Below are 21,770 nucleotides of genomic sequence, written 5' to 3' on the forward strand. Positions count from 1 at the left end.
CCGCCCTCCACCATCAGCTCACGCTGCTCGCGGCCTCCTCGGGGCGGGTTTCGGTGAGCTGCTGCTGCTGCGCATTCCCTCCCTCCTGGCCCGGCCTCTTCGTGGGCCCCTCGGCGTGGCGGCGGGCGGCAGTTGCGTTCGCCGGCCACCAAGGCCTGCCTGCTAGCCAAGAGTCGCCGGGACTACAACTCCCGGCAGGCAGCGCGCCCGGAGGGGGGGAAGGAGGCGGCTCCCGGCATGCCTTGCGCACCCTCTCGCCGGTTCTGTCGGGGCCGACGGGAGGTCTCGCGGCTTTGGGGCTGTGACGTTGGCAGGCCCGAGCGCGGGAGCTTTTGGCGGGCTGGGGAAAATGGCGGGTGCTTCTCTGCCGCGGTCCGGCCAGCAGTGGCTCTTCTCCGGCACCGACCCGCGGCCTCGCTCCTCCTCCGGCACCGACCCGCGGCCTCGCTCCTCCTCCGGCACCGACCCGCGGCCTCGCTCCTCCTCCGGCACCGACCCGCGGCCCCGCTCCTCCTCCGGCACCCACCCGCGGCTCTATTCTCCCCACACCGTCCCGCGGCCGTCCTGCGTCCCTGAGCGGGTGCCCCGTACGGGGCTGAGCGCTCTGCATGCGAAGTGGGAGGGGGAGCATCTCTGGCTCTGCCTGCGGGCCCTGGGCTTCGATCCGAAGGCTGTCGACAGCGGCGTCGAAGTGGGGCCGTAAGTCCGAAGGAGAAGCCGGGGAAAGAGGAGAAGGTAGAGGGCGGGGGGCGAGAGGGACTTTTGCGGGTTCCCTGTTTCGCCCAGGAGCGCACGCCTCAAGAGGAGGGGGTGGGGGGGTGGGGGTGTCGCCGTGGCCGCCGAGGAGCCTGGTGCCCTTGTCGTGCCTGTGTTATCTGTGTCTGAAGAAGTGAAAGCCAGAAGCAGTCATGACTCCTGCTCTTCGGTCGATACATTCCACGCAGTCCTATGGCGAAAATGGGCGGGTTGGCTCTGTCACTCCTGGTTTGGAAACTAATTTTGAGGAAAAAAACCGCTCTCACTGAAATCACTTCAACTTTGTTGAATGAGCTGAAAGATGTATGTTTTTAACTAGTCAGAAAATAAAGCATTCAATGTATGACTTCTAACACTTTAATATAAAGTAGTATTTTGTAATCTTAAGCAGCCAGTAAAAATGTTGTGTAAATTCAATATCCTAACTAATTCTGATGTAGCTGTTTATTTGTGTATTAGGACAATGTTTAAGAAACCGAACATCACAGGGTTTCACACTGTTGCCCTCTTCTTGTTTGCTAAACTGGATCAGTTCCGTGCAGCAGAAGTTTTCTGGTAAGTATTTGTCTTGTGAGGTTACTTCTATGCACATAACCAAGAGTGTGGATTATGCAGTTGCTGAGGGGGGTGGGGGGAAAGTGGTCTCTCGGGGAATGCTGTGGAAAAAGAACATACAGTCAGAGAATTTATTTCTTCTTGATCACAATTCTGTAATGTATCAGAAAACTTGCCTTAATTAAAATTGTTTCTGATAGTGTCTGTAACTCGGTGAGTTTGATAAGAACTTTCATAACTGCAAAGTAATCTACCTTACCCATTCATTTCTTTGACAAAACAGCAAGTAACATTTCCTGGTTATGGGTTGCTGCCAGGATCTTCAACATGGCAAGAACCCCATCTTCCTTAATGTTTTTCATCATATGGCTGAGAGCTATTTTAGCTTGCATATTGAAGAAATGGATGGAGGAAGACTAGCGATACAAAAAGTGTCAGTGTTCTGACCCTTTTTTTTTTTCCCCTCTCTCTTCTCCTGAGTTGAAAAGAGCTGCAGACTGAGCTGTCTCTCAGATAGTCTGCTATTAACCTATTATGGCAAGAAAGCTTTATCATTTAACACACTTGCCTATTCTTGGTCTAGGCTGTATGCACTCATTTTGTGGCTCCTCCAGGAAGCACCACTAAGAAATGTTTGTTTTAGTCTTGTTCTTATAGTAGTTAATAGATAACTGAATATTTGAATGTGTTTTGATATTGCTTTTTCTTTTTTCTTCTTTTTCCACATCCTTTTTAAATGGAAAAATACAGTTGCCTTCCAGTAGGAAGGGAATTTAAGAAGCAGTGCTGTTTATGGCTAGAAGATATTGCAGTGAGTATTACAATGAGTGGAAATTGATGCTTTACTGGTTTCTGTGACCTCATTCTTTTTTTTTTCCTAGAATATGTAGTGCTTTTAAAGAAGAGTTTTAAATTAAGTTGTTTTATCAAAGAATTTAGTTTTACCTTGTGTCTTGTTTCACATAGTTTATCTTAGACTTGTTTGAAGAAAAAATTGTGGCATGGTGGCATTTAGATGACAGAGACTTAAGTCTTAAAACTGCCGTGGCTAGCTTCTGAATAATGGTACTTGGTTAAACAGATGTCTAGAGGGTTCCTCAGCTCTGGGTGAGAATAATTTTCTTCAACTTGAGAGATGTTTGCTTAAGTTGCCTGGGAAGGTGTTTATTATTGTGAAAGTGGTTTCAGATGCATGAAAAACTTTTTTTAGTGTTAGTGTTAATTGTTCTTATAAATGGGGAAAGGGACTAAAGTTTAAGGCAAGCATTCTAAAGGAAAAGAGACAAATTGAAACTAATTTCGTCAGATATCATAGGTTGTTAGATTATCTTCTCATGCTGTTCTTGTTTTAATGATAGTTCTAGAAATCAAGTCTCTATGTACTGGAACACTTATTTTTTAGTAGTAATGGACAAGGTGAAAGCCAACAATGCAGTATCTTTGAGTAAGATAAAAGCACAACAAAGTACACTGATTAGTGACTTCAGTAGAAAATATGAAAGAAAACTTGAATGTTTTTTCAAAGGTAGTGATTACCAGTTAGGAGTGAGGAGGGCAGAGACTTGTAACGTTTAGCCAGCACCGATTTCAGTCTTTGCATTGAAAATGTCTTGCATACAGAGATAGGGATGGTTTGGGGAACATTCAAAAAGTTTTAGTCTCTTCTGCTGACGAGAGTAGGTGTCAGCTGTAGTGGCATAGTAGTTGAGCTTTGCATCAGCCTTATTAGCAAGTAGGCAATATTTTGGTACTCAGCTAAATGTTTGAAGGCTGTTGCTTAGGCCTTGTTTCTTAGATTAGTTTTGTGTTTAAAACCAGTTTAACTTTTCTAGAAAGAAGACAAAAGCGGTATTCCGAAATTTCCAGCTTCTACACTTGTTTTTCCTACTGGTCCTAAATTTATTCACCTAATGTATCGGTTTGCAAGACATACAGTGGTGGTGGACATGAAAAGGAACTCTCTAGGTAAGCTGTAATGGAACAATAAAAATGCTTCATTTGTCACGTTTGACAGTGAATCTGTCAAGTCTTTAATATATGCTGAGAGCTTTAAGTAGCTCTGAGTTGGCTGCTCAGCTCAAAATCTTTCAGAGGCTTCTGTGTACTTGCATAGAGCTACTGCTGGTAGAACAGTGCAGATTGTTTTGCTTTCTGTTGCTTTATGGGCCTTACTCCAAGGTTCCTCTGTGTAATGCTGTACACGGTTAAACACACAAGCAATGGTTTCGTCCAAAAGTATTGCACCACTCTACCCGTTCTCACAACTTGTGGAATTCTGAAGGATCAGAACTGCTTATTCTAGGCGTCTTGTATTGTTTTGGTGACCTAAAGAATATGGAAAGAGAGTGAGAGTGATGGAATGAAAATGTATACAACAGAAGGAACTAGCAAAAAAGACAGTACACTGCATACTGTATTTCAGCCCTGGTAAAATGGGCAACTGGATATGATTCTTTCAATTCAAACTAGGTAGATTAGGAAGCTGTCTATTTGCTAGAAGTGAATGATGCAATCCAAACATTAACTTTCATTTAGGCACTGGTATACCTTTTGCTGAAGCTGTAAATTTGACACCTGAGGATATGTACATGGCAAGTGCGAGATGTAGAGTTGCATACAATAAGCTTCTGCAAATTTTTCAAAAGGAAGATTTTGTTATGCGAGAATATAACAAGAAAAAACAGTAAGTAATGCATTTAAAGAAATGGAGTCTTCATAAAAGCTGACTCTTCTATGTGTGTGTTTTTAAAAGGATTTGAGGAGGCTGCATCTGCTTTACATCATGAGTTCTGATCAGCCTCTCATCATTTTTTCCCCCTCTACCTCTTTTAATCAACAGTTCTACTGTTTGTAGGGTCTTTTGTGAAGCGTAGTAGTCTAAAAAGTTAGTTCTTTGGTTAAGATATGCTGTATTCTGGAAGATATGGTTACTTGGGCTTTAACATTGATCAGGGAATTCTTCACATATAGCACTATGATTTCTTAACATTTGAAGGGTTGTATCTTATATAACTGTCTCAAGATGAAACATTTGGTCTTTGCTTAATCACTGTGGGACACATTTTATTTACATAATTCTTAATTATTTCACCAAAATTATGCTATTCTTTATGCTTGTATATGGGAAACATTCCAAGTTTGAGAAACAACAATTACTGGAACTTTCTGTGCAGGTACAGAGTTATACGTCATTGGAATGTACAGAACTTGGGTGGGATAGTTTACGTGACTGCAGCACTGTCATGGGCAGTTGCAAGCTGTTCAGTAAATGTCAGAAAGGGAGGAGGAGTTGCATTGTAGGTAAAAGAGCATTTTCAGTGCATGTAGCACTGTACGACAGGACTGGTCTCTTTCATGCCTTTGGATCAAGATCAGAGGGTTTAGCATCAAGCGAGACCTCATGGTAAGTGTCTGCTATACACCTCTTCCCCTATACCAGGAAAGGTATATGAGGCCTTCTTAAGATGATCAGACACACCCTAGACCTGCAGGCCTTCATCCTTATAGAGGATTTCAGCTTACCCTGATATTTGCTGGGAAAGCAGCACAGTGGTGCGTTAGCAATCTGGGAAACTGGAGTTCATTGAGCGTGACTGTGTAATGCAGTCACTAGGTGTGCTGAGTTGAACTCGCTGCTTATAAGTAACAGAAACTTTTCTGGAGTTGTAACTGCCAACAGCTAAAGGAGTGAGCCCAAAGGGTTGTAGTGGCTCAAAGTCTAACTGATTGTGAGTGGAGTTCTCTGGGGCTGATACTGGGTCTTACACTATTCCTTGTCTTTGTAAGTCGTATGGATGACAGGATTGAATGCAAACCCACCAGGCTTGCAGATGATGCCGAACTGTGAGGAATGGTAGGTATACTGGAGTGAAGAGCCTTACATAGAGAGACCTTGCTGGGTTTGGAGACTTGCCCAACAAGAACTGTGTGAGGTTTAACAAAGATCAGGGTGAAGTCCTGCACCTGGGATGGAATAATCCCCAACAGCAGCACAGGTTTGGGAGTGATTTGCTGGGGAGTAGAGGTGAGAGTAGTGTTGGACCACAAGCTGAGTATGAGTCAGCAGTGTGCCTTGGTAGCCAAGAAGGGCAACAGCCTCCTAGGCTGTATGAAAAGAAGCACATCCAGCAGATCAAGAGATGTATTTCACTCTACCTGGCAATTCTAAGGCCACACCTGGAATACTGTGTTCGGTTTTGGTCTCCCCAGTAGAGGAGAGAGATTGAAAGATAGGAGAGATTCTAGCAGAGGACTACAGTGGTTAGACGGTTGGAGAACTTGATGCATCGGAGTAAAAGCTGTAGCCTGAGGAAGAGAAAGCTCAGAGGGTTTAATCACAATCTTCCAATATCTAAGAAGTAGTTGTAGAGAAGATGGAGGCATTCTCTTTAAAGGGATACATGGTGACAAGACAAGAGCCAACAGACCCAAGGTGCTTAAGGGAGAACTCCATCTGGATGGAAAAAAAAATTAAAAAAAACTTACGTGAGAACAATTAAACACTGGAACGTGGTGGAGTCTCCCTTGCTGGAACATTCAAGACTTGACTAGACAGGACCACGAGTAACATATTTGAAGGCTCTGCTTTCAGTGGAAGGCTCAACAATACGATTTCTAGAGGTCCAAGTCTGCTGAACCTCTCTGATTTCTCTAATTCTGTGTCTCCTTTCACCCTGCTTGGGAAGTGTTAATGCTCGTGCTTAACTTATGAGTGGTACCCTTCAAAAATGTAATTCTCCATAGTTTTTTCACTCTCAACAAGGCATTAGAACTCTGAAGATCATTTAGAATTCAAGATGATTCAGGCATCCAGTGTTTCTGAAAATCAGGCCACTGTGTTTTTACATACTGAAAAATTTAATAAAAGTGCTTTGGCAAAAGAACTTTGGTGATCCAGCTGCTTGTACTCCGGTATTCTATTCTCTAGTGTTTTGAAACTGAGGGATTTGGATACTGGACAATTGCTGAATATATTTGAAGGTTTATATTGGTAATATACATTTCTAGTAACTTCATTATTGTTCATGTGTCTATAAAAGGTGTGCCATTGCAACAGAGTAAGCAACAGCTTAATTGCTTAATTTCCAGATATCTTAGTTGCTTTGCTGGCTGTCTTTCTGCACAAAGTCATGGTGAGGAAGTCAAGGATAAGGTTTTGGCTTTGTTTGTTGGTTTTTTTTTTTTTTTTGGCATTGTTTCAAAACTGCCTTGGTACGCAAATTTGGAAACAGTAAGCATGACTGCTTAGTGATTGTAAGGAATTCTGAGAATAGCAGAGTAGGAACTTCAATTTTTTTAGAAGTCTGTTGTAACTTAACTTTTTGTCTAGGCTTTTAATTAAAGAAATAAAGCAGATAAAGTCTGAATATGAAGTCCTGCAGATACAGTCTTCCAAGTAAGTGTTTTTCCTTGTAACTAAGTTAGCATATAAAAAATAAATTTCTTACTCAATTTGATGAAATATGAACTATAACTTCATTGTAGTCCACTTGAACTTTTGTTTTGCATGTGCATATAGGATGAAACAAAATGACCAGAGCAAAAATGACAAAACTGAGAGAATTCAAAAGGTGAGCATTTTTTTTTCTGCCGATGCATTGTACTGTGTTTCTTCTCACATTCTGCAACATTTACTTTCAGATACTGTTATTTCCACTTGTCTACCGTGATTATGCTAAGCATCTTCATCTGCCTTTATGCTGTTTTGATACTCTGTCATTATAGGTGGCAAACATTTTAACATACCATTTTTGTCCTTCTTGCCTGTTAAGGTCCGCAGTATGTGGACACTTATAATGGAAATCCTTACATCTCTGGCAAAGGAAAAGGAAACTGTGGATTATGTACTTGAAGGTCGTGTTGGCCAGTATGTTTTAGATGGAGCTAATGTTGTTTTCAAAATTCCATGGGTGTTGTCTCACAGAGTTGAAAGTGGCGTACACCACGTAAGTAATTTTTTGTCCTTACTACGCTGTATTTTTTTAAGTCCCCAGGTGTGTAATTAGATGCCTTAACAAAACCTAGCAGTACTTCACAGATTATAAGAGAAGATTGCTCAAGGATGGACAAGATATGTCTAATTTGTATGTAAAAGTTTATTATGCTGCTGTTTCGTATTAGTTATGTTTCAACCATTAGCGTTTTAAGTTGAATAACTGCATTGGTAAGTCTACCTAATTAGTACTTGATTATTTTGTTGTTTAGACTTTAAAACTAGGTTGACCAGTTTAACTATTGCTTTAAATAATGGGCTTTTGTTTCCAGTGTGTGGTATATGGTACTGTTTAGGCCTGCCACGTCTTCTGGGGCAGTGGTTAAACAGAATACCTCATTAGCTGAAGTTTTTCTTAGTTCATGTGGCTTTAGAGGCAGCTTTTAAGCATCTGATTCTAGAAACCAAACCTGAGGCTTAAATCTAGGGTGTTTTTTGAAAAATGAAACAATCAGGAACTGAATCAAAATGTGGAGCTTTATATCCCTGCTCTGACTACAGAAGACATAACTTTCTGATATTGATGCTGTTCACTAATCTTTTTTTTTTTTTCTTGCTTGCTATACTTCAAGCGTTGGTCAGGAAATGTATATGAAGGTGAAAACCTGAATTTCTTAACCGTCATTCAGTTATTAAATGAAGCCCTGAGGACACTGAGAGATGAAATTTGTCAATCTAAATTAACACCACAACTTGATTACATTGAAAATATTGCTATGGGATGCACAGAAGAACTACAGAATTTGAAAGCAATCAGGTAAGTGTCTGGAAATTTTCTCTGGTTGCTTGTTCTGTAGTCCAAGGATGATGTGTTCCTGCCTTGGAGTCTCTTCTCAAATAATGTAATTTATAGTGAGAACGTGTTGGTTCAGTCTTTCCTTTGCCTCTGGGAAAATCATATTTGTCTGGATTATCTATGTAACTTTTAACTGAGATTCTTCTCTAGGTAACTTAATTTTTTTGCCCTTGCTTCATTATTAGGTTTTGTTCCTGAGGAACTTGTTTGCTAGCTGACGCTTGATTTTTTTATTTTTTTTTTGTTGTTATGTTAATTGGTTCTGGGATTTTAAAACTTTATCTGAAACTGGCTTAGGGAAAGTTTAAGTGTGTATCTCATTATGTGTATGTATTTTAGTATAGTTCTCCCAATTCTACTGTAAGAAACGTGAAAACTATCTAGCAGCTGCTTTTTAGGTTGTGAATTTAAGTTAGTGCATGCTCAAATGCACGAATAAGTTGATAGATAGCAAATACCTTGCAGTATAAGGGGAACGCATAATACTCTTCATCTTTATGCAAAATTGTGATCTCCAACAACAGATGTGTTATGTTCCTTTTCCATGCTTATATGTTACAGGCGAAAGTTAGAGCAACAGCGTTGTATGTCAGGGAGTGAACGTATTTCTAGAGAACAGGAAGACTGGGAAGTAAAGTGGAAAAGCTTTCTTGACCGGTGTCCTTTAAACTTAATGTTAGAGATGGATCCTGTAAGTAAGGTTCGATTTATCTGGTTCTGGGAAGAGAAGGGGTGAAGGTGAGGGAGGTTGTATGTCAAAGATGGTGTATTCTATTGTGACACTTAAGCTTTATATGTAAGGTTAGGGAACCAGCACAATATAGCAGAAACTGCTTTATGAAGTAGTCTTCCTTAAAGAAGATAAATTTGACTTAATAACTGGTGTCTTCATTTGAGATGGGGGATGGAACCATCTTGTCAAGACAGTACATCAGCATAAGAGCAAGCTAGTTGTTTCTGGTTTTATCCCTGTCCATCCCTCTGGAAACTGAGCTTTCGTGTGCTGTCAGTGTGAACGTCTGCTGAGTTCTTTTTTTCCCCTTTTAAAGTCATCTGCTTGATGAATGAACAATAATTTCCATTCTGATGCTCTCACTGATGCAGGCATCTGAGGTTATACCCTTGCCTAGCTACCCAGCAGAGAGAGAAAAGTTTCATGTTGAGTCTGACAGCTGGTTTGCAGAAAACCTGTTGTAAATAATTATCTGTTAATTGCAGTTGATATGCAGATTTTTTTCAGCCTGCTTGTGTAACTTTTTTTTTTCTTTTGAAAGGTACTTCCTTTAAGAGCTTCACCACCCCATTCTTTTCATCCCGCAGAAGATGATGAGGATAGCATCTTTTATCAGCATCTAGTATCAGTTTCAGGTGGGTGAACAGAAGAAGCTTCTTTTTCTTCTCCCTGCCACAATTGTTAAAAGTTACTTGGAGTCAGAAAGACTCCTTGATTGCGTTTGCAAGTATCTTTGATAGTTTCTGATAATCTGCTTCTGAGTGACTCATTGCCACAACTGCCCTACGTTTTTGAAGCTTGTATCTCAAAGATTCTCTGAGGTTTTTGGTATGGCAAAAAAGCAATGCTGGAGCTGTTTGGTATTTTGTTGTTCTTGCATGAAGAATGTCGAGACAGATTTCCACGTACAAAGGTTCATTCATGAGTTCTAGAGAATACATTCACTTTACCAGTAGAAGTTGGTTCAGGTTAGAGGAGTAATAAGAAAGAGAGAAAGAAGATAAATCTTTTCCCACTGGCCATCTGGGAAAAGAAATTGAAGGCATCCTTCCAGGTAAACATTGTCCCCTGGTGCATTCTGAAATGCTGACTCCACAGTAATTGTGTGCCATTTGATCAGGACCTTACTTGGTCTCTGTGTTTGTTGCTTTCGGTCATTAGGTTAACAGTGCTGAACAGAGCTCACTTTGATCAGACATGGCTGTTGCACATACTAATCGGCTGATGAGTTGATTGTATTTTACAGGGTAGTGCTTACTGATCAAGTGTTGACTGTCCCTGGTATAGAGTTATAAATTAGAAGCTACACAGCAAGGGTAGAAAAGAAGGGAGAGGACAGCTTGAATCATATGTCATTTGCAGAACCTTTCAGGAAAAATGACATAGGAGACATATGTTGGAATTTCAAGGTGCAAAGGAATAGGGAGAAGATCCTTTTGGTTACAAAGGTGAAAGCACTGCTTCAGCAGTCTGAGGATATGTAGGTGTAAGGCTAGAAGCTGCAAGGGAAAGCCTACAGAACTGCAAATGGAAGGTCGTTTGCCTTAAAAATTTCAAAGATTAAAGCATTGTGCATTAATGCTGTGAACTTCTGATAATGTGAGAAAGCTTGAGACAAACTGGTGTCTGTGGAATTCTCTCTACTCTGTGGTTAAGATGTTTGAAAATCCAGCTGCTAAGAAAACTAACTTTATGCCCGTTAACATGGTAAGTTTTTTAAAAAAAAAAAGTTAACCTCACCTAACTTCTTGAAGTGAGCCTTGGATTTTGGGGGTGGTGTTGAGGTGAATATGAAAGGAAATAATGCCATTTATGTTAGCAGAAGCTGAAACTTAGGGTTGGTAGAGAACTTCGGCTGCTTATCCAAATGATGTGCCAAAACAGATACTGTTCTAGACAGTCTTGAGCTGAGGTACATGTACTGTACTCAGTCTGATAGTGTGCAGAACGCTTCCTTATGGTGTGCCTTGCCTTGCTCAGACTGAGGTATTGTTAATCAGAGGGATGAGTGTGTCCACAGAGATGTTTATGGATAAATACATGTGAAGATGGTGGGGAAAACATGGGTGGAATTTTGCTTTGTGGAGTTGATGTGCCATACAATTGATGTGTATGTGGAGAGGAGGCAATAATGATGACCTGTGGCTGGGATTGTAGTCTGGAGAAAGGTGGAATGTATGATTGATATGTGCAGGGCGGCAGATAGAATCGCGCCTCTTGAACATGCAGTCAGGAATAACAAAAATAGGTGCTGTCTGCATCTGTGGCTGCATGTGGTATGTCAGCAGCAAAAGGATTGATTTCACTGTCGTGCTTATGTATTAATTTATACTTCATGAACATTTCAAGAAAAATAACCTGTGAATAATCTAAGGAAGTGGTCTGAGTCACTTGCATCACGTGGGAGGCCTGAGCAAAAAAAAAAAAAGGAAGCAATAATAAATCACTTCACTTGCTTTTCTAGATGTCTGTGACTCTGTTTGTGAAGTACATTATGAGAAAGATGATAAGGCGTTGAAAACTGCGATGGATAAGCCAACACAAGTATCAAGATGGTACGATGTTAATGAGAAATTGATAAAAAAGCAGTGGAAAAATACACATTTACTTGTTGGGAGTTGAATATATCTATCTCTTGATCCTTAGTGGAATATTCAGTAGCCCACTCCTTGCATGTTACATATACCTGATGTGCCGCTTTCTCCACCTGTGACCAACAGATCAACTATTTGCTGCTGAATAGGATGTGCAGCAGCCAAGTTGCAAGGTTTTTATCTCGCTCTTCAACTACATTCTTTCAAGTTTTAAGAGCCAGGTGGAGAAAACGGAGAATTCTGTTTCTCAGGCTGTGTTGAGGCAGGCATATATGTTCAGTATAGCCTGAGAATGAAAGAACAGACATTCACAGGAGCCCTTCTTTTGTATTTAAGAAAGCCAAACAACTAAACGCAAACCAAAACAAAAACCCCAGACTCCCAAGCAGAATTATGGTGCTAAACTTCCTCAACAAGGCTGTTCTCATGAATCTTCTAAAATCACTTTGTCTGTAGCTTCTCTTACTACAGTTCCAGCAAAGGATAGAAGACAAAACAATGGTATTCTATGAAGTTTTGGCCTGTTTGTAATTTACTTAGTCCAGGAAGGTTTCGTGACCTTTTGAATAACACCGTATTTCATAATATGACCCCTACAGATATTTGAAAGTTGCCTACTAGGAGAGAAGGGGAGTTAGCAAAGGAAGGCTGTCCTATACTTAAACATGAGTAGATGTAGTTGCACGTAATTCTCAAAGGGTCCAAGTAGTTAACAGTTAAAGCCTGAATTTCTCTGAGTGACTTCATACAGCATGGATTTTTGTCTGCTTCTGATTCTAAAGACAGATAACAGCAAATAGTAATGTTTTAAGGTATGTTCTTCCTAATAAACAAGGACTGTACCTTATATTTTAGAGAGCCATGCAATTAGAACTACACTCATCAGAAGTGGTAAGACTCAAGTTTTTGGTATCCGGGTGATTATTAAATATCAGTAAATTCATATAGGAACAGACCTGTGGATGCCAGAGGTGATTCAGAGGAATAATATCTAGGGAAAAGAACGTTATCATATGTGTATAAGGCTTTTCAGTTATCTTTGATTGCAGAATACAGAAGACTTGTTTACAAAATATATCACAAAATCCCTTCTTTTTCTGTTTGGTAATCAAGGAAGGGAAAACGTTCATAATTTATTAATTTTGGGAGGCTGATACACAACTAGGGCTAAATCTGCTCTAATTGTCACGTGTTCTCCCTATAGTAAACTTGCCTTCTGATGACCGGGACGAATTGAGGGAAATCGTAACGGACAGATACGGGGCACACAATATATAATGGGCTTTTAAGACTTGCATGCCGCTTGTTTAATTTGTCTCTAAAGCATCTTTTTTTTTTTTTAACACCTCTCCCCCATCCCCCTAAGGACCTCTTCAGTGCCTTTGGAGTTGTCAACAGCATGTGAAAACAGAGATGTATTAATTGAAAAGGTTATTCTTCTGTAATTTCCTAACTGTCTTAAGAAGTTAAATGCAAGATACTTGCTTTTTACATTGATTGAAGCTTAGACTTAGTATTTAGGGGTGAGGGTTGTGGTTTTTTGGGTTTTGTTTTTTTTTTTTTTTTTTTTTTTTTAAAGTAATATTTTCACATATTTGAATCAGCCCCGTAAAAGTGTAAAAGCTAACTGCTAGGGACTTCATTAAGTTTTAGGAAAGGACAGTAGGATGTAGGTGCGCTTGTGCCTCATTTCCAGTACAACGTACAGTGTCTGACTGAGTGCCTGCTTGTTGAGCAAGCTTTTTGGTGTGACCAGTGGTCAGACTTTGATGTTTCTTTAAGTTGTGTGTGAACTTAAGTTGTGTTATAATGTGGCCTAAAAGCAACTTGGATGTACAGTTGTCCATTGCACAACTGTTCACTGTAGCGTGTTGAAGGTAGCTGCAGATGAGTCACCTGTGTTCTGTGCAACACTTCTCCTAGCCATTACTTATGTTCTACTTCAAATATGATTGTAAAAATATTTTGTGTTTAGTTAGAATTTAAGACTGAAATATTTTTATTAATTAAACACTAAGGCCCTTGCTGTTCAGAATTTGTACAGCAGTTTCCCTACACTTGAGTTTAAAACTTCTAATAATTCCTGTGTATTGCTCTAGAACTTGCCTATTGAGACTTGCGAGGGGGAGAAGACGCCCATGCCTCCAAAGATCTTAAAAAATGGAAACGATGAATCTGCCATTTCGGAAACGTCAGAGAATGCAGGTGATCATGTTGTTCAGACAATGTCTCCTGTCAAAAAAGAAGACCCTCTTAAGAGAGCCAGAGATGAACTGGCAGAAGAGGTTAGAAAAGTTATTTTTAAATCTTTTGTTTGTAATTTAAATAAATGGTCATTAAGCTTAGAGAACAAATTACTAATTATATCATAAAATGCCACTTGTAATCTGCATATGTCAAAAGTTACTTTTTTCTGCTAACTAGTAATCAGTCTCATTGAGCTTTAGGGGTGCCCAATTAAGTACACCCTGAAAGCGTGGAGTTTGTGCAGTTATCACGCTTATAAATCATGATAAAGTTAATAGCACTTTCAGTAGAATCACGGTGTGATTTTTATCACCCATCATACTTTAACCTGTGAAACACTGCATGTATTCAGAAACAAAAAGGAGTGTTGAATTCTTAAGTTATGCAGGTTAAATATTTAACAGGGGCTTGGGAATTCTAAGCAGGAATTTAAATATTTCCTCCTTCAGGTATTTTATTTAAGATTTAAGGAATTCTTCCACAAGAGTTGCTGTAAAATGAGCCTCAGCTTGATTTGGAAAGCAAATTGCATCTTTCGCTGAAATGGTACAGTTATTTTTCATCTGCTAAAATGTTGTACTTATGTAAATAGAGCTCTAGTCTTCATGCTTATGCAGATCTTGATTAGTGTCTCAAATATATTCTATCTCAGCACATTTTCTTATTTTAAAGATGGATTCATAGATGATGAGGGAACTTAGAATTAGAATTCTGATTTCAGTCCCATCTCCATTTTGTGTTTGTAGTACACTGTAGTCACTGTGTGCCTAAGTAGTAAAAGGCAAAAGGAGAATTGGGAGATTCCAGACTCTTCAGATCATTTTGAGAGTGGGATTTATTTCGAGCCATAACTGACAGAAATAAAGAGGTTATAATTTTGCTTTCTTGGGATTTGTCCTTCTCTAACATGCTACAGTTTGCAAGAACAGTGATGTCTGAGTCACCTCAGAGTGGTGAAGGAAAAAGAATGGCATTAGAAGATCTCTTAAGCACACTGGCTTTTAACCCATTTTTAACAAGGAAACAAATTCCCCGAACTCCAGAAAATCTGCGTAAGTCTAAAACTCTGTTTCTATAATACTTGTTGATTAGGAATGTACAATGTCAATGAGCTAATCATATGTCACACAAGAAGTAAAAGATAATTATTTCAGTGAAGGTGCAAGTTATCCTAATCATAGAATTGCCTAATACAGCTCCCTCTGTAACACAATACAGTAGGTGTAGTAAGATGCAGGCTTAATAAGATGTGAATACTGTGAATTTGATTTAACAAAGACTTCTTTTTTTCTGTGTAGAATCTCTTTTGTGTTGAGGAAGAAGGCTAAGCATAAATAATATAAAGCAGTTATACATCTTCCTTCTTGGATTGCTTATGTTGCTCCAGGGACAGCAGAAAAACAGATTGATTGAGCGTATGAAATTACTAAAATTTTACCTTGGTTTGTTCCATTTAGTTAGTGAAATTAGAAGCTCATGGAGAAAAGCTGTTCAAACTGAGGGCTCATCAGTCGGAGAGCTGCCCCCAGCTGAAGTAATGATAGACGAAGTTCCAATGGATGCTACACCTGTAATGCAGAAGGCGGCAGATTCTGGATTCGTGTGCTCTATCCCTGCATCTCCTGTACCTGAGTCTGATCCTCTTTTGTCAGAAAGGAAGACCCAATTAAGTTCTACAGTACTTACACCTCAAGGGCAGATGAGGGTAAGTCATATCATTGAATCTCCAATTTTGGAAACAGCAGGAATGCAAGACAGTGAAAGAACCGAAGAACAGGAATTAAAATGTATTGTAAATATTTCTGTACAGAATGTAAATTCTGTAGAAGATCCAGAACAGAGTTCTCAATATGTAAAGAAGAGCGTGAATGCTCCAGACATTTGTTCAGAAAACAATAGTAGAATAAATGTTCTACCTTCAGGCTACTTTCAGCGTTCCTTAATGGATAGGATGCTGAACCAGAATGTATCTCCATTGTTAAGTTCTGCTTCCCACTTGCAGATACTGGGTGAGACATTTCCAGAAGAACTTGGTAACATGGGTACCCGCAAATCTGCAAGCTCAGACTCTGGTTTCAATGTAGTAGGCATCGCAGATATAACAGGTGGTTCAGAAGATAACGGGGATATTCAAGAATCAAAGCTAGATCTACACTCCCTGTTGAGCCCACATACAGCGCTGAAAAAGACTGTATCTAGAAGTGAAGAGGAGCTGCATCAAACACATAATGGAGATGAATCTTTAAGTAGCAGATCAGACCAAAGTCTTACACCAGAAAGAAGAGAAAGAGATAAATTCTGCTTGGATGAAGCATTTACCAAGGTCCCATCGCCAGTATCTCTTAATGAAAGAAAATATTCCCTGTCATCTTTGCTGGTATCCTGTCAACACCTGGAGGAAATGGCATCAATGGTACACGATATCCCATTAGGCATAGTAGCTCAATTGAAAAGTAAGTGTCCACGTACTTTAGTAGCAAGATTTTGTCCGTTCTGCCACTGGATATACTACCATAAATAAGGTACTCTGAATAGCTGAACCCTATTGTGGAAGTGTAGGGAGATGGATTATTTGTATGTTACTCATTATGAAAGATGAGACATAAAAGCAAAAGAAACATGCTTCCTTTAGTTGTATGAGCATCTTGCAGATAGGAGGAAAGGTGCTTATCTGACTTCCTGAGGTAATCTGCAGCTATTTAAAAAAAAAAAAAAAAAAAGCCTTAAGATGCATTAGCAATAGAGTAATCTTAAGTTAGATTTTGAGAATTCACGAAGTTAGTTTGAAATAGTGTGTTTACTCTAAACAAATCTGTCTATTTAGAAAATCGTTGCAGGTAATTGGAACTTTTGTGAGGTCAGTCAGGTGTCATAGTCTGTAATACTTCATTAATATTCTTTTTATTATGAAATATCCTGCCTTCTCGTCTGCCTGCTCCCTCACCACATTTCCAACAGGAGCGTCAAGTTTGTTTAACTGGTAATGCAATGTTTAGTTACATGTGAGGTCAATTTTTGAAATGCTTTAATAAAAATGAGCCAGTAATGGTTATACAGAAGACTTCACCAAACCAGGTGGTATTTAATGGAACACTAGGAATTTAACACAACAAGGTGGTCTCAAGGAGTAGTGAGATATATACATTGTGCAAAGGCTTGCTGCAGTTTACCTTTTGCTTAAAATTAAGGCCATATTGATAGCAGATGATTTTACCTTACTTGGAACAGTTCTCAAAATTAGTAGTACTATTTCATATATGTTTTTTTAAATGTAAGCCAAACGCTTTTGGAGCAGTATTTCTGTCAATTAATTGAATGTTATAGAATGCTAACGAATACGCTTTTTCTTCCAGATATAGAGCAGTTGAATAAAGAGCCAGACACAATGGAACCATCATCAGGACAGAATTTGTAAAGCAGAAGCACAACCATCGGCACACAATTGTGGTTCACTTGAGTAGCGTGTACCATCTTCTCCAAGCACTACCTAGATGGAGAAGTTGCACTCCTTTCTGTATTTTTTTTTTTTTTGCGGAGACTATATTCCAGTCTCCTTTTTTAAGAGTGTCAGTTACCTGCACTGGTTCTTCCAATTTCATGTCATCCATAGTAGCATTCTATGTACAGCCCACCATTTATGTACAGAACTACATATTCCTTTTTAAGTGCATTTTCAAAAATAGCAGATGTTGAGGAGGTGACGTAATCCTAGAAAACGGAAAACCAAAGTCTTGATGAGACTGTCTTTCCCCTAATTCCACCACCACACCACACCCCCTTGATTTTACTTGGTGGTCTACATTCATTGGATTCTTCTCTCTTACTGAGACTTCTGATTGGTAATTGCCGTCAGCTCTACCTGTTGATAGAGGCTGCTGTTTTATAAACTTCCACTGAAATGCCTGTTTTTTTTAGGCATGTTACTGAATAAATGTATTAAACTGAGGTAAAAATTCATGACTTGTGGTAGTGTTAATGCCACTTTATTTGCAAATAGTTGATATAAATTTATGACATTGTGTTGTAAGTAACTGATAATAGAGCTTGTGGTGGGGTGGGAATGTAAATTTGAGGTTCCAGCAGATAAACTTCTTATTGTAAAAGTACTGACCACTAACCTGATGTGTTTACAGAGTTTGAGAGGATTGCTAAGTTAAGTTGGCTTTCTGTTCTGTTCTATCTTTATCCTCCTTTCTTCCAAAACAGTTACAAATAGGTTTTAAGAAGGATGTCCACCTGTATTTGACATCTTCCTTATAAAGCAGAATTTGACAAACTGTATGAAAAGAGAGTTATGTGGCTGGTTGTGGAACCTATAAAGTGGCTGCTGACATGTTAACAACTAAAAGGGAACTGATTCTTAATAGCCCATTTACGTGTTGGTGTAATGGTGGTCAGATGGCAAGAGAATTGGAAGGTCTGACCTTAGCTATTGGCTGTCCCGAACAGGCCCAGCCATGTTTCTTGCAGACCAGGGCTCTAGAGCTTGGTGCTGGTGACTTCACAAAGGTTCCTCGCGTTACCGTCACGGCTTTCACGCCCTGGTCAGAAGAGGTGTGAAAGCAGGGCATCAGAGCTCTGGTTGGGATGCCACCAGAGGAACCTGGGCAGGCTGCCCTAGGGATGGAGCTGTTCAGCTGGGATGTGTAGTGCAGTCTGTACCAATATTATGTGCTCTGTCCCTGCTTCTGGAGATTCCTAGAACATCTTCTGATCTAATTGTCTCCAGGGATTGCTACTGAAGAGTGGTGGATTTTTTTTTTTGTTTTGTTGTTGTCTTTTGTTCTCCTGTAGAGAGAGCATCTGCTGGGAAAGACCTGAACCATTACTGTTTTTCTTAGCAAACATGTCTCCTGTATCGCCTGTGCCTTCGCATGTAGTTCCACCCTTGAAGAAGTGCATTTGTCAGCTGTGCTCCTGTGGGTATGTAAAAGAGGCTGGGGGAAGGAGCTTGGAGTAGTGGTTACTTGGCTAGCAGGCTGCATGGCTCTTTAGGGATGCACTGTTACTCACTGCTATAAGTTGCATATGAAAAATTATAAATAAAAGTATGTTAGAGCATTTTTAAAGCTTTAAAATAGGAAATCTCCCCCCCAACCCCCCATTCTGCCTGTTCAACGACATGGTTCTAGCTTTTGTCATAGGAGTAAACAAACGGCAGGGAGACTTTCTGTTTTTCTTATGTAGGTGGATTGCATCTCTAAGAGGAAAGCTTTCCACTTTTTGGCCACAAACTTGCTTTTGAGTGGATGTTACTGTCTTTGAGTCTGTGTTTTAATGCAATACAATGCGATACTTCCTTTGTAAACATGCTGATTCTGGAAAAGATACAGGGGTAGAGCTTTACAAATGGAAGAGACAACTGAAAATACAAGGATTGATTAACGGGTTTGTCAGTGTTGTGAATGTATGCAAACTCCTTGGAAAGCAATGATTAGCTGTAGGCCCTTCAGCATAACTTTAATTCTCCCATATGTGCAGGTTAAGAATAAAATTATTATAGTGGAAAAAAAAATCTTTTTGACTCAGTCAGATTACGTGTCTTAGTTTGTTTAAAGCTACTAAATAATTACGAAGAGAGTTTAAAAGTACAAAATTCCCACCCAGGGTTTATATGAGGTGGGTATGCATTGTTGTTACCCATCATGAGAAACAAGCACATGTACTCCAAAAAGAAATCCAGTAGAAATACTGATACCAAGCAGATCGTGAACTGTATTTTTGAGTACTCTTATCAAGTACAAGTGCATCTGCTCCCTCTATTCGTCCTTCTGTGTGTATCGTTCCTTTTTTAAAGTCAGTATTTGTTTTTGACTTTGTGAAACGTGTTCCAGAGAGAAGTAACAGTGATTTGATTATTGTATTAGAGGACTATGCTATCGAGGAACTAAACAGGTAACACTGAGATCTGGATTGAGAAGTATCATCTGTTTCTAACCAAGTAATGTACTGAAATATAGGTCTATAGGTCTATCTTTGAGGCATCCTTCAGATGCTAGATGAGCTAGTAGGGTAGCTCAGTCTAAGGATGTGGATATTACCTCGATTGTGGCCTGTCTTAAGAAAAATTAAAGTGCATTTTGGGCTGCCACTACATTGACAGTTCTGAATTAAGAAGTGACAGCTAAGAACTTTGAGTTTCTTGTGAAGACCTGGCTTCAGGTTCCAAGTGATACATATAAAAGTGGAAATGATATATCTGTGCACCTTAGGGATCTTTACTGCTTGCAGGCAAGTGCAACGCTGGCATTTGTGTTGTAAGTAGTAGCTCACCTGTCCGCTTGTTTGTGGTAGACACTTAGGAAATTTTGGTTAGGCGTGTATTAGAAGGCCATCATAATTACATTGAACTTCAGGATTAAATCCTCTCGTAGAGCAGGGATTTACTGATCAGTGAGGGGGAGTTGGGAGAACAGCAGGGTATTATCAGCAGTATAGATACAACTTTTTGTATATTTTTGTGACTTCTTTAAAGTTGGGTATTTGCTGAAGAGGAATAGAGTATTCATAATGTACAGTGTTAAGTGTCTAAGATACCTATCCTGAAACACCATTCAGAAGTACTTGCCCATTAAGCTTAGGAAATTAATTTTCTTATTAACTTCCTAATCAGAAGATTTCTCCATTTAACTTTCTAAGAATAAGGAATTTGCTCTCCTGAAGTTAGCTGCACTGGATTATTATTAGCTGAAGTACATAGTGCAAATAACTCACTGTCCTCTCCAGAGGAGAATATGCCATAATTTAGTGCAGCACTGCAGAGCAGTCAGTATTTCGCAGTTTAGATTTGCCCATCCTTACCAGGTGAGTTCCAAAAGGATGGGTTTACGAATGTCTATACTCACTAGTCTCTTTTTTACTTTGGAAGGTTATAGTAATGTTTTTTTACAAAAGAACATATGCATTGCTCATAGAAGCATAATGAGGTGTCTGGAATATCTTTCCTCCAAGTAAAATATCAAGTGGTCACATGTTTGGTAATGGTATATCAAATAACATGTAGCTATAACAAAATATAAATTGCTATAACTTTTGCAGGATAACAGGTAACTGCAGTCTGTCTTGCATATGTTCTGTCTGTACTAAACATAAATCAGTCTATTTTTATTGAAAAGTAAAGCTAAAAAAATACATAAATGACTGTCGCTAGTTCACAGAGCATTTTGAAAAAGCAAATACTTTTCTGTCAGTGGATTTCCGCAAGTAATGGGAGAAACAGTCTCAATTACAAGACTTAAGGAACAGCAAGTCCCCTCTGTTGTGTAACTGCTGCTTTTAGAGTGGTTCATTGTGGCCAGCGGTGGCACTAGCTGAGAGATTGTTGTGGTTTTGGCCGGATTGGCCAGTCAGAACGACAGATGGCCCTCCCTCCCCCCCACCTCTCTCCTCAGAGGGGAGAGGAAGAGATAAGGAGATTTACAAGTTTAGAAGAAGAACTAAACTACTTTAATGAAAATAATAATAAATAAGAAAATAGTAAATAATAATAGAATAACAAAAATTATAAAGAAAAAAGTATACAATATATACAAAACCATACCCAGCTCCCAGGATGACGATCGCGTCACCAGCAGACACAGGAAAGTCCCAGACTGGAGTCAGCAATGGACAGGAGCTGAATTCCAGAACTAGAGTCAGGAATGCTCGGATCGGGATCAAAGGCAGACGAACAGACAGGGTCCTCCCCAGACGTCGGCCATTGAAGAAAAGACGAGCCAGAGCCCCCCTTGCCCCTTTGATCCCTCAGCTTTTACACTGAGCGTGGTGCAGATGGGATGGAATACCCTGTTGGTCAGTTTTGGGTCACCTGTCCTCTCTCCTCCTCCCTGCGGGTGGGATCCCTTTACGCTTCCCCACTTCCAGCCCTCTAACGGGGCAAACAGTGAAGCTGGCTGACTTGGTCATTATAGCAATAAGTGTAAGCAAGAGTCTCTGTGCATACCATTCCTTGGTATAATCAGGTCTTATCACTCTGAGAGTGAACAGTGTCTGAACAATATGCTGTTAATTTCAGGCTTGGGTCAGTTAGAAGAGGCCCAGCTAAAAAGTAAAATTACAAATCAGAAAGTTGGTTCTCTTTTACCTCAAACCAGCACA

The 21,770-nt window shown here is 39.8% G+C and overlaps 1 protein-coding gene and 1 non-coding gene across 5 annotated transcripts; both read left to right on the forward strand.

Annotated features, from left to right (window-relative positions):
* Positions 1–219: 219 nt before the first annotated feature.
* HAUS6 (HAUS augmin like complex subunit 6) lies at positions 220–21,064 on the forward strand. Of its 4 annotated transcripts, XM_063321255.1 has the most exons (18): positions 220–699; positions 1,216–1,311; positions 2,062–2,122; positions 3,144–3,276; positions 3,847–3,994; positions 6,641–6,706; positions 6,830–6,881; positions 7,083–7,256; positions 7,876–8,060; positions 8,661–8,790; positions 9,374–9,467; positions 11,297–11,387; positions 12,793–12,856; positions 13,526–13,711; positions 14,590–14,725; positions 15,131–15,378; positions 15,676–16,126; positions 17,027–21,063. In XM_063321255.1, exons 1-18 carry the CDS (start codon positions 350–352, stop codon positions 17,086–17,088), a joined length of 2,727 nt encoding a protein of 908 aa, XP_063177325.1. In that variant the 5' UTR covers positions 220–349; the 3' UTR covers positions 17,089–21,063. The 4 variants fall into 4 exon arrangements, with proteins under 4 accessions (XP_063177325.1, XP_063177322.1, XP_063177324.1 ...); XM_063321252.1 differs by having other exon boundaries at positions 15,131–16,126; positions 17,027–21,064; XM_063321254.1 differs by lacking the exon at positions 3,847–3,994 and adding an exon at positions 5,098–5,164 and having other exon boundaries at positions 15,131–16,126; positions 17,027–21,064.
* LOC134509092 (small Cajal body-specific RNA 8) lies at positions 12,570–12,699 on the forward strand. Its single transcript, XR_010069234.1, has one exon. It is a non-coding gene; the product is annotated as a small Cajal body-specific RNA 8 (non-coding RNA).
* Positions 21,065–21,770: the final 706 nt, after the last annotated feature.

Source organism: Chroicocephalus ridibundus, chromosome Z (assembly GCF_963924245.1).
Source record: "Chroicocephalus ridibundus chromosome Z, bChrRid1.1, whole genome shotgun sequence".
Lineage (NCBI taxonomy): Eukaryota > Metazoa > Chordata > Aves > Charadriiformes > Laridae > Chroicocephalus > Chroicocephalus ridibundus.